We start from the raw sequence: 13,621 nt of genomic DNA on the forward strand, positions 1-13,621 counted from the left end.
ACCACATTAAATGCAATTTAATATCTTTTTCACGGTCATGTTTTTCAAAGAATGATGGGAAACCAGTAGGACCTACAATTATATGTTAAGTACATGAATATATTGACATTTATATCACATTTTTGACTCCCCAAGATCATCCTGAGTCTGAGTGAACTTCCCAGCTATATATAACCATAATTCATATTAGAATCAATTATCCTTCAAGGTAACCTAGACCCAGATTGTGAAGTGCAGAGATTAACCAGTGAAAAAAATTCTGCACATGCCCATTATGAAACAACGAGCATCCTAGCTACTGTAGCAGCAGTAGTGACAGTGTTTGCTGCAGGCGTGATGGGGCTCACAGAAACTCTGCATTCAATCTATTGTCACAAGAATCTCACTTGTGGTTTCTAGATATAAAATGTCTCCTGACAGCCCGCAATCAGATACAAAAACAAGTTATAGCATGTGTTACTGTCTACGCCAGCAAAAAAAACTACATTCAAAACTATTCAACACAAATTTAAGACTTCTTAATACCTTCTAAGGCCCTTTTTCAAGAGGAAACTGAATCCAGTGCCTTTTTGTAGTCTGTAAAATCTATGATGTATGTATGTGTATGTACCAAAATGACATAGATACACACAGAAGTGAGAGGAAAATTAGTGTGTTTGTGGACAGGGTGTACATTTGATTATGTTTCAGTCTTCTTTCCATGTAGCAGAACAACTATAAAATCAAGCATTTGAATATTAGCACAAATATTTTCTGTGCGTGTGTGTATTACCCAGGTCTATGAGGATGGCGTGTTGCTGCGAGGTGAGCTGTTTCAGCAGCTCTTTGTATGGAGTGTGGTTGGCAGGAGGTCGGGACGGAACAGTCTGCCTGAGCAGGTACTGTTCAGAGAGAAACTTCCAGATCTCGCCTCGATGCTGCCTCGGGACGCCTGTCGGAGACGAACAAGAGATGAAGGAGTGGGGTTGGGTGGGGTAGTTTGACTATCTCAAAAACAGGTTTCTCATATTTTTGACTTATCAAAGAATGTGCCAGTTACACACACAGTTACATGCAAAACCTGAGGTGATGTGACATCATCAGTTGAACATGTGGTGAATGTTTGGAGATTGAGGAGACTACTCAGAGGAGCCAGCCGAGTAATTAGTTAGTAGTTAGTGACAGATGGATAGCTGTTTGGAAATGTTTCAGTATCTTTTGCAATATCTTCCATTGAGATTCATTCTCAAGGGAACCTGTATCTGTGGAAAATATTCTAAATGAAGTAGACAAATAAGTGAACAATAAGTTTACAATATTTACCACAAATGAAACAATTTCCCCTGTAACAAGGATTCTGTATTTTGACTTCTGAATTTTTTTAATCCTGTGGATTCCATGGATTCTATTTTATTTTATTTTATTCTTACCTTATTTTTATTTTAATGTACATATGTATAGTGTGTCTATGGTTGTTTTTTGTGTCTGTATATTTTCAAGTATTGTGTCTTTGTCTGCATTTTTCTTAAGTCGAAAGCTACTAATCAAAATTTCGTTATGTGTATGCATAATGATCATAAAGAATTCTTGATTCTTGATTCTTGATCTGGTGCACCACAAAATCAATGACGTGCACTTTTCAGATCAAATAAGATTCTGTTTATTTTGGTAAATAGGAGACCGAATTTAACCATGGAAATAGATTTTTCTAACCTTGATCTATCCTGGTAGGTTTCGCTCTCAGCAATACTCTGTAGTTCAGGAACACCCTGTTCACACTCGTTTATGTACATTCACACCTGAAATCCACCCAAAACAACCGCAATCTGATGTACTGGTCGCTGAGCAGCCTCACAACAACAGCAGCTCGGGGTTAAGCCAAAGTTCAGCATTTTTGGAAATGCACTTATTTGCTTTCTGGTGGAGTATTTGAGACAAAATGGACTCCATTTTCATGTCTTTGTGATAAATATGACACTAAATACATACTGTAGCCAGTTAGCTTAGCCAAACAGCAGAATGATGCATCAATGAGGAAGACCATGAGTTGACTCACTCTTTTTTGTCATAAATAGAAGGCCACCTGACAGTGGTATTAAAATCTCCACCAGAAAGCAGATGAGCCTGTTTCCCAAAATGTCAATCTAATAGTTTAAAGGCCTTGCTCAAGAGCATCATAGAGGTTGTAATAAGAGAGGAAGAATGAAAGTTAGAGGAATCCCATTCTCTTCAATGGGAAAGTGTTCTCAGCTTTTTTAAGACCCTAATGTAATTAAGATCCTGATTAAAACCATCAAACTCTCAACACGTAAACGATCAAAGGAGGAGGATGTTTTAACATGAGGCCTTGCAACTTTACTCTGGTCCTCCTATCAGATGGTGTGGACAGAATTTTAATTTGATGCCATCAGCCTGTGCCACCATACCTCATGTGGTTACTTCTCAAGGTTGTAACACAGCTATTTTCATTGGGCAGTATCACTTCTGTGCGTCCCTGTGTATTCTAGACTTTAGATCTCTCCTGTCATGTTCGAGACTGGGAGCAGAGGATTCGACCTTCCTGTCCTCTGTGCAGAACATGCTGTTACCACAGAATGCACAGAACAGAGAGCCCTGACAGTGAGAGACACTGAGGGAGACGTTGTTGGAGGAAAACACCAACTTCACTGCGAAACACTGAAGTAGAAAGACTTCATGGAATTCATGCCCTCTCTTTTTGCTGCATTTGGGAAAACAGCTCAGGCCGAGGCTGATGATAAGGAAAGAGGTTACAATACATGTTTTCAGTGTTGGAGCTTTATACATTAAGCTCTGGTCAATATTTGCAAATACCTGGTGATTTTGAAAAAGAACAAACATTTCCAAGAGGCACTGATACATGCATTTGCGGAGCCAAATATGTACCTTGTGCAACAGCAGCGTGTATGGTCTCCGCGTCAAATTTGATCTTTGCTCTCCCAGGAGTTCCCAGCATCTTCTCCCACACCACAGTGACCTCCTTCAGACATCGGAGTGATTTCCTCGTAGTCCAGCTTCAGACGCTTGTTCTGCAGGTCGCTCTCTGAGGCTACAAACACAAAAACACAGACAATACATGTCCTTAATTTCACAGCTTCCTTGTTCTTGGTCGTGTGATGTGCATATGTGTTAACTGCAGCTGTGCTTTCGCTGTAAGCATTCTTTCGGTTTGCATTTAACACTGAGAATGTGCACCTCACATCAGCTGCTGCACTGATGCACTTTCATACATTACTGATTCTGAGTTCCGCACACTCTTTTATGTGGCAAGCTAACAGGTCATAACAGTAAGAACAGCGTAGAGGAGAAAATGTGACTATGACTTTACCGGTTTATAGCCGAAACTTATTCAACAACCACCTCATCGTCGGAGGAAGAGATCAGTACAGATTTACCAAATAAAATGTTTACTTTTAGATAAACAGGACTGATCAGATGTATCACACGAGTCATGTACATCATCTACAACAGAGAGTTTTATGATGTGAGATCAATTTGAGAGAAAAAAGGCAGTGTAGTTAAGTGTAGTAAGAATGTGACAAAAATAACCACAGGAGCAGTACTACTGGTTAAACACTGCGCTTAACCACTTTTTTTTTTTTTTAACAACTGCAATACCTTTTAGTCAGTCACAAACAAGTTGTGAACACAACAATGACATGTCATCGCCTTATGTGGCAAATTTAAACAGTTAGGTGACATTGTTTTGTGTATGGCCACAGTTGTGTCTCACTTGTCTTTGACATCACATTCACAAGGTGTTTGTTAACTGTGTCTGATGTTTGGCGCTGAGAAGGTCGTTTACGGTTGAATTTTAGAGATTTTTCTCTGAAAACAGCTGCCTGCTGCAGCTGAATAACAATACTATGAGAACAGTGAGGGTGAACTAAAACTGAAACTCTCTGAAAAAGCTCTGTAAAGCCTATGGGACCTACAGATTCAAGTGATAATTCTTGGCAGGTTCATCATGAGGCTCATCGTCATTTGATATGTTATCATTATAAAAAATTGGAGTGGAGCCGCTTTAATGTCAACAGGTCTGTGTTCATAGCATCAGATGGCTTTTTCCATAAAGGAACACAGGGCCGCAGCTGACCCTCCACAACATCCTGTGGCTGCAGTTCACAGTGAATCACTCAGCTTGAATGCTAGTGTTTCTAGTTGTTTGACATGTAACACACCAGTTTTTATTAGATCCAATCATACTGTAATCTGACATAGTGTAATGACCCACGGGCAGAGATTAAATCAAGGAAAGTCAGAGAGACCCTCTGGACATATTATGTTTATTGACTAAGTCTCCAGTTGCACGTGGAAACCCCTCTCTGGACTTTCAGATTAATAGATCTTACAAACTACACACAAACACGCAAACTGTGAATTCCGTTACAACATGTTGACACCAGTGATCAAAGAAGGTGAGGACACACCCAGCGCCCCTCATCTGTTCCTCTCTTTTTGACAACACCCTTCCTCTCTCCCTCCTCTAATCTCTTCACCCACAGACCATCTCTTCTTCTCTTTCTCTTTTCTGCCAACACTCAGCTCTCTTCTTCTCAGTCAATCCCACATTTGTCTCATCCGTCAACCACGCTCTCCCTCTCCCTTCTCTCCCTCCTTCCCCCTTGTGGACGTCCCCACCCTTTCCGCTCATGTGTGGTGTCCACCCAGTGACCAGCTGCAACTTGGCAGAGCTGGAGAGAATAATATCGTCACTACGGGACTGGATGGAGACAGCAGTCCACTTCCAGTTCCAACCTGTGCTAATACCTTCCAGGAAACGGGGGAAATTCGGTGGGTAGCCAACGGGGGCCATTTTGGTGAAAAAATTCTCAAAAAGTGAACTGGAGCAATTTTAATAACACCACAGCTTTAATGAAGAAATTGAGAATATATAAATTCAATGTCTTTCAAAAGTAGAGTAATTTTCATAGAATAACTCCAGATTAAACACCTTTTAAAATAACTTGGCACAAGATAAAACTGAGAAGATCTCGAGAGGTCTGAATGCTTTTTATGAAGCGCAGTAATTCATGGCCACAGCAATCTAAGACAGAAAAGTAGCGGGAGTGACCTGGAAGGCGTATCCTGGATAATAAAGGAGGAAAACTTGGACAGGGCAGAGAGTGGACACACCCAGAGTAAGAATAGATGCTGCTGGAGAGGCTGTGGCGCTGCCTGTCTGTCTTATCAGCTGTCTGGAGCAGGCAGAGTCTCGTCCATCAGGACTCGCTCATTGGCTGTGGCCCAGCTGAGCACTCGATCTCTCCGCTCCAACAATCTCTCCTTGCCTCCCTCTCTCCATTTCTCTCCCTTTCTGCCGCCGGAACACCGCCGCCCACGATTAACACACAACGGGACAGGATACCCCACCCTGGAGCTGACAAAGATACACACATGCTGATGGAAGCGTGCGCCCGCGCACACACACTTACTCTCAAAGTTACTTTCAACAGTGAGAGATAAACTGATAGAATGGAAGACGGAGAGTTGGGCTCCACCCAGACAAATAACGGATAGAAAGGCGGAGCACACCCAGTGGGAGGAATAAAACACAATTAAACATCCAAAAAAGCTGCCACACGCTGGAGATGGGAATGAGTACAGCAACAGTGTGTCCCCGTCTAGGGGTGTGTGTGTGTGCGCGTGAGGCTGAATAAAGCAAGGGCGCTGTTCTGACTTGATTTTCCTACATCAATATTGACCCATATTTTTGCCATCCACACCCTGCTATACAGGCATCACGTCTATCTGTGTGATGGCTAGAGTGTTGCGTGTGTGAAAATTAATGGTTTGAATACAGTGCAGGTAGTTAGGGGTGGGAAGCACAGTTAGGTGTGTGTTGATATGTGCCAACTAGGTCAGGAAAGAGGCGGTGTCCACATCCTTAGATATGTCAACCAGAAAAACATGCGTGCGCACGCACGCACACACACACACACACACAACTATATGTTATATAACCTGTTCATTTGTGGTGGGTTTAAACAGTCAAAAGACGGAAAAACAGGTGTGACCCCAGATTAACTAACCTGTGTGTGTGTGTGTGTGTGTGTGTGTGTGTGTGTGTGTGTGTGTGTGTGTGCGCGCGTGCATGTGGAAAGGCATGTTGCCACAGATGAGGACAGACTTGCCATTTAGCTTTTGAAGAAACCAAGTCATCATGTTATTAAACAGCAATATCCAAGTGCTTAATGAAACAATGCTGGCAGCTGTTGTTGTTGTTGTTGTCGTGCAGACAGTGAAAAAAACTCTTTTTAGAGTACAGGAATATTTGAAGTGACTTTTATTATGTATTATGTGTCATTCAAGTCTGTAGTTCACAGCACACATTGGCTGCTGCATAATGGGATGGGCATTTTCACCACACCATGCATAGCAGTGTTTGCATTAATGCTAATTACAATGCGACATTGCATGCATATTGCTCATTCTAGTGAAGCTTATTTCCACTTATGTTCTCTGAGTAATGTTTGAGGATGTGTGCATAAATATGATGAGACCTTTTGTTTGTAAGTAAGTCTAAGTCTGTATATGTGTTTCACAGCTCATCATATATCCAACTCACCCTGCAGTTTCTGGTTCTCCCTCTCCATCCTCTGCAGCAGGATCTGCTGCAGGATGGCCTTCCTCCACAGCTCCCTCAGCTCCTCTTTGCTCCTTTTCGTCCTCTCCTCAGGCACCGCCCTCATGGACGTGTCTCCACTTCCTCCAACTCCCACCTGGCCCACGCAGACTCGACCTCCGTCTATACAGGAATCCCCGCGCTCTGAGAGACACGTGAGGTTCCATTACATTAGATCAGGCCAGATTAGAATAAATTAGGTGTCCCTTGTGGCGGAAAATGAGAAGATACAGGCACAACAACAGAGATAATAAGAAAGTGATTAACAACACAGATAAAATACTCACTTTTTAAAATGACAAAATCCTCACATTTATTACGCCATAAACACCAAGGGGAGAGGGGTCATGGGGATGGGGAAAAAAAATCGATTTTCTGAGTGATTTGTCAACATTTTTATCAATGCTTTATTTCTTTTATAGGTATGAACACAGTGAGAAACAGGAAAAATCCAGAATCCAATGGCAGATCTGAGATCAGAACTCATCAGCCAAAGTAAAACTGGAGAGAGGCTGACTGACCTCCTTCTTCTCTCTCTGCCAATCCCTCGGACACTCATGCAAAATAAAAATAAAAATGCTAAACATAGATACACTTGACACACTTGGGTGCAACGCACACACAGTAAAAAAAAAAAAAAGTGTTTGTGTGACTCCACCCCAAAGTACAGGGTGGATCCCAAACCTCAAAATACCCTGTGTTGTTTAGAGAAAGGACATAACAACTATCCAGATAGCACTTGCCTCTCTTTCAGTTCGTAGGAACATCACAATTGAGGTTAATCTCTAACACACACACACACGCACGCATGCACATGCACACACACACACCTTAGCGGGGCTTAGGTATGTAAGTTTGATGCTATCTTTCCAAAAACATCTTCTATGGAAAGGTTAAAAATATGTAAGCTAAATGCTATGTTACGTAAGATAAATATAAACCTACATACTGCATATCAACATATTACAGACACAGACGCACATGCACACACACACAATGACAATGGTGTCCTTTGTGCCAGATGACGTTAACATTAATGTGTGCCTTTGTGACTGTCAGGGAGACTCTCTAAGGCGTGCTGAAACACAGTTCAGTCACTATACAAACATATGGTTCTTAACTTATAAGAGACGTGAAGAGACAAATCAGACACATGTGTATCTGAAGCACACATACACAGAAAAGGTGAACTCACTTAACAGAGTAGTGTATTTGTTAGACAAACACAGACTGCCACAATGCTTCAACAGAACATAGCTGAAGAGTTAGCTTTTAGGTGTGAAAAATGCATACGCACGCACGCACACACACACACACACACACACACACACTTGAACACACGCACACAAACTTATCCTGCTATCCTAGGAGTGGATCTCCACTGACTACATAAATTCACTAGCCCCCTGTCCCAACATAACCTTAACCTGCTACAGTGCTGGATATGCTTCATCTACATGCTAAAACCATGTCTTAACATCAAAATAACCACACACACACACACCCTCTTGCACAAAGTGGCACGATCCACTCCCTCAGTAAACACTCCAGCTTGGCCAGAACCAAGTCCCAGCACACACACTACTTCTACACACATACACGCACACACACACACACACATAAATGCACAACATGCAAAGTGGGTCAACAAGGCTGGCGCTTTCCTCTGGCGCTGTCTGTGTATGGACTGTCAACATGACCTTGAGACACCGCCACCCCCTCAAACACACACTCACACAAACACACGCTCGACACACCCATGACCTCATGTATGTAAGCACACACATAAATACACGCCCAAGTCCAAACCCAACTTAGCACTGCATTCAGCACAGCACAAAGCCCGTCACACTGACCCGCTAAAAGCACTGTTTTTCCCTTTACCTCATAGCAGTTGACTGTCAAAATAAACTTCAGGTGCAGATGAGGAAAGAGGTTTTACCTGCTGTTTAGCTGTTACACTTGAAAAGGAATTTTAATGTACAATGACAGGCCTAAACCTAACTGATCCCTTATGAACAACACATTCAGTGGGAAGGTGAATAAAAAGGTCACATTACTCCCACATTCTTGTTGCATTTATTAGACTCAAACACACAATCTAGAGGGGTGTGTACTGGAGTGAACAAATTGATGGGAATGCCTTACGGCGCTATATACCGTAATTACCATTACTTCTGTAAAAAAAAAACAAAAAAACATACAGCCTTTGTGAAGGTTTTAATGCCCAGTGGTTGTTGAGCCTGCATCAGAGAGGTGTTGATTGAACTGTGTGGAAATGTTTGTGGATCTTAAAGCCTCTATGTGTAGGATTTGGACATTTTAGGGCTTTGGCACCTCTCAGTGGTAGCATAAAAAACACACAGTAGCAGACAGCAGTGCAGTGACTGACCGACACCACATAACCTCCTTGCTAATGCATTTTTCTTGGGGCTGGCCCACTCATGATTTTGGAGACTTCTTTAAGAGCTTCATTTGTACAGTTGCCTTTGTAAGTGTAATTTAGTGATGGCACATCAAAGTTAATATTCTTTCTTATCCTGTGTCTGTTATTTAACTTATTCTTCTGGACAAAATTACACCTGCAGCTGCAGCTACAGAAGTCAGTCCCATTAGGCAGAATAAAAGTGTACAGTATCAGGCAGATTAGATGTTCAAGCAAACACTGGCATCGCAAGACCTGTATCAAAACAACAATTCCTATTATTTTTGGCGTGGCCCGTCTCAGTGCAGGTGGATCCACCACTCCGTGACAGACAGTGCCACTGTTTACTTTTCAGATTCGATGCCAGTTGACACTTGTTCTCCCTTGGCGTATCCTTGCTATTGTGCCTATGCTTCTCTACTCCGGTGACAGTACCTGAAATAACCCCTAAAATCTCCTTAATCCAGGCCATCAGCATATACTGAGCTATTATGCTCTATGTGTATTGTGCTTTGTTTGCTGTGCACTCCTGACCTTCCACATTGTGACACATTTCAAATGGGCAAGGACCATTAAATGACATGCATCATATGGACTGTACTTATATAGCGCTTTTCTAGTCTTTTCGACCACTCAAAGCGCTTTATACTACAGATCACATTCACCCCATTCACACACATTCATACAGCACATATTCTATATTTAATGTGCTTTCTAAACACATTCACACACATTCACACACCGATGTGAAACACACACATCGGAGGCAATTTGGGGTTCAGTATCTTGCCCAAGGATACTTCGGCATGCAGACTGGAGGAGCCGGGAATCGAACCACCGACCTTCTGATTGGTGGACGACTGCTCTACCTCCTAAGCCACAGCCGCCCCATGATGTGGTGTTTCTGGCATTCATGCAGTTCTGACAGACAAATAATGCAGAATTGTTTCTGCTTAAATTGTTTCTGCAATTCTGCATCACTAAATACGGGGGGACAAACAAACTAACTAACTAACTAAAAAAAAAAACAGAACACAGATTACCACTCTAAACTATACTGAGAAACTTACTGGGATATATCTACCATGACACAACAAACTATCACACTAAAATGTCATCTGCCTTGAATGAACACAATAGAATTTAGGACTCTATGACATCTATGATTTAGGACTTTTGTTTTCAGTTGTGGCAGGATTTGCTGCTCTTTTCTGTTTGACATCACTGGAAACTAAGTATCTTCAGGTTGCAGATGGTTGTTTGGACAGACCTGAATATGTCAATCTGTGCTCTGGGGAACTGACACATTTTTCACTATCTTTGGCATTTTATGGACCAAATGATTAATTAATCAATCAAGAATTAACTGATGGATCAATCGATAATGAAAACATTTGTTGGTTGGGATCAGGGTTTCACTGTCACTTAAACAAACTGTAAATACACAAAACATGAGTATGATAAAGTCTGTTTTCTTATTGTGTTTGCTCTCATACAGGGGGTGTGACCAACCTCACTATCTCAACTGTCAACACGTCTGTCATGCACACACACACACACACACACACACACACACACAGTACATATAATTACCAAAATGCAGGATCCGAGGACATGCAAGCACAAACATGATTCCCATGTCTGCACAGGCAAATACACACACACTGTTGTGTGGACATATACAGAGATCAGACTGGTGATTGACTTTTGTTATCTGTGGCTCAAACAGTATTTCACTATGTGTTAAACACCATTTGCTACTTGTATCCCTCACATCTCTGCAATATTTGACAATTTTTGACAGGGCTGTCAATCTGTAGGCAGAGCTACTTTGATTATTTTTACTCGCTCTGGGCATTAAGCTTTTCCTCAAATTTGTTTCTAATTTCAGGCCCATCTTCCTTGCCAAACATTTGCCCTTTGGACAAAAATCAACTGATAACATGAGAGAGAGTAATGTAAGCACATGTAGTAATGCAAAATTCCAAAGCTCCAAGCAACAAGCACAAGGTGCCAAGGCAGCTAATGTACATGTCAGTCTTTAGTCTTTAGTTCAGACACTGTAAGAGAGCTTCCAGCTATGATGGTAGCACAGGAGTTTCAATTGTTGACACCCCCCCGGAACCCCCCCCCCGGCCCTTTTTTTTGGATGAATATTTTAACAAGATGCTCTGAAACACCAGAAAAAAAGCTGTTTTATTCATGATTTCTATTTTTAAATATAAACCAAGAAGTGACTATCAGCATATTAAAAACTCATGTGAAAAACTGCTAAAGAGGGAGGTGATAATTAAGTTCATATAGGAGAGAAAGAACTACAGTACAACGTTAAATGAAAGAGTGACACTAAGTGGAAAAGCTTTGTCACTACACTACTGCCAACGTGTGGACACCTGATGTGGGTGTTCAATAATGTCACAGGTGATGAAGGAGATGTGAGGTGTCTCCCTCATGTTCTTTACTTTGGGAAGATATGAGGTACGCATGTACGCATATGAGCACAAAGGTGTTTACACGAGTGTCTTGACCTAGAACTGCCTTCTTCCTTAGAAGAAGACATGTTGAACTTTCCAACTGGAGCATTAAGAGTAATCCTAGTGTATCACCTGTCAGAGCTCTTGTACACACACAGACACGCTTACACTCACCAAGAGAACAAAGCTGGTATTTTTGTTATTTTGGCAAGTGATCTAAAAGAGATGGGCCACATTCTGTTACAGGAAGCAAAAGCGTGTTTGTTTTCAGCTTTGTAGTAAGATTAGTCTTTTTGTTCCTGAATAGTCTGGTGTGTAAAAGACTGTCCAGTCCCTTCATTTGCTCCATACACTATCTTAGTACAAAAGAAAGACTACTAATATATAAACAAAAGTACATGGGATAAAAATATCAGATTTGTATCATTTGAAAATATTTTTGCCTACAAATCTGCTGAAATGTAAATTTTATATTTGATGCATCATCCCATTTAGGCTAATGTTACCGACTCTTGTCCTCCCAGTACATTTTAAATAGACATAACGTACAGTTTTATAAGTTTATATCGTGCCAGGTTTTATTGTGAGACAACCTGTGGTACAATCCTCTTTCCAGCACGTAAGTAACTGTGTTGTAATTGGATATGCATTTTTGTTGTCTTAGTAACACAAAACTTCAACCTCAAAACCAGTGTAAATATGGACAGATGTTATCGGATTCTTCAGTGCAGCACATCTTTAAATCAACATCCCCTCTCCTGTGAGCTCTGGCTTTTCTTTGTGTTGGCGCACTTGAACATTATGGCAGTTTGATTTGCCTTTCTTTGACGTATAATACATAAAATACTTTGTGGGGACCCATCACCAGGTTTAATTCAAGGAAACTTACTTTTATAAGGACTATACTTTTCTTTGTAACTGACCAAACTGTCAGATCATTGACCGACAACTAGACATGTGATGCATGTGATTAAAGCCTGAACTTTCTTTAGGAATGACAATGGCAGACAATGTCAAAGGCAATGTGTTACTACAAGAACCACTGGCTAGTCTTTACCGGGAACCTTCTATGAAGATCATTTAATTTGTGAGAATAATGTATTCTGTATTCTGTGTATTCTTACCATTGGTGTCTGTGTTCTTCTGAGGTGTAGCGACCCGTAGAAAGATCTGCTGCCTCCATGAATGGCGGTGACTGCGCAGAGGGCTTTCTCCTACTCCACATGCAGCACTTGGTGTAGAAAGAGCCGCTACATCACTGAAAACACAAACACACACAGACACACAGACACACACACACACACACACACACACACACACACACACACACACACACACAGAGGAGGTTATGGGTGCCCTGATAAATACTCAATAAACAGGTCATACTATGCTGTATGCCTACATGTATATATCAAAAAACAGAGACATTAAATGAGTTTAAGAAATCTGTGAAAAAGGAACACAAATTAATTTTATGCTGGACACATTAGCATGGCATGATTGCCTGGTGTACATGTGTATGTACCTGCTCTTTGGCTCAGGACAATCATTCTCTTGGAGAGGGGCCAGAAATGGAAATTTCAGAAAATTAGGGACAGAGGAGGAGGAGTGGAGACGAGCACGCAGACCACCCAGAGGACTGAGATGGAGAGATGGAGGTGAAAAAAGGAGGCAGAACACATGAAAAGAGGAACTTAGGCCATGTTCACACAGACACATTTTGCATGGGAGAAATGAGCAGCCAGTGGTTAGTCGCATTTAATGCTTATCTGAGGTTTTGAACAAACATCAATGCACATGACATAACAGAGAAAACTGAGAGATGCTGCATAGGCTGAACAGAGAACCAGTGCAGGATTCTCACCTTCTTTTGAGCCGCGCTCCAGAAGAAGGGGAGGAAGGATGATGAGGGAGCAGAGGAGAGGGAGATGAAGGGCAGGGAGGAACAGGAGGAAGGGTGGAGTCAGTTGGGGCATGTCTGAGAATCAGTGCAAATACAGAGAGAGGAAGAGAAATAAAAAGGTGCAAAGAAAATCAAAGGCACTGAAAAAAGCATGAAAACAGAAAAAAGGTGAAAAGGCAAAGCACAGAAAATGGAAG

At 41.6% G+C, this 13,621-nt stretch overlaps 1 protein-coding gene across 1 annotated transcript in view; it reads right to left on the bottom strand.

Moving 5' to 3' along the window:
• tbc1d1 (TBC1 (tre-2/USP6, BUB2, cdc16) domain family, member 1) overlaps positions 1–13,621 on the bottom strand; it is a 46,473-nt gene that overhangs the window by 8,906 nt on the left and 23,946 nt on the right. The window contains 7 exon segments of the mRNA XM_018695720.2: positions 773–931; positions 2,884–2,986; positions 2,988–3,046; positions 6,566–6,766; positions 12,646–12,779; positions 13,047–13,160; positions 13,386–13,499. Coding sequence (XP_018551236.2) covers positions 773–931; positions 2,884–2,986; positions 2,988–3,046; positions 6,566–6,766; positions 12,646–12,779; positions 13,047–13,160; positions 13,386–13,499 — 884 coding nt within the window.

This window comes from Lates calcarifer, linkage group LG5, assembly GCF_001640805.2.
Source record: "Lates calcarifer isolate ASB-BC8 linkage group LG5, TLL_Latcal_v3, whole genome shotgun sequence".
NCBI lineage: Eukaryota > Metazoa > Chordata > Actinopteri > Centropomidae > Lates > Lates calcarifer.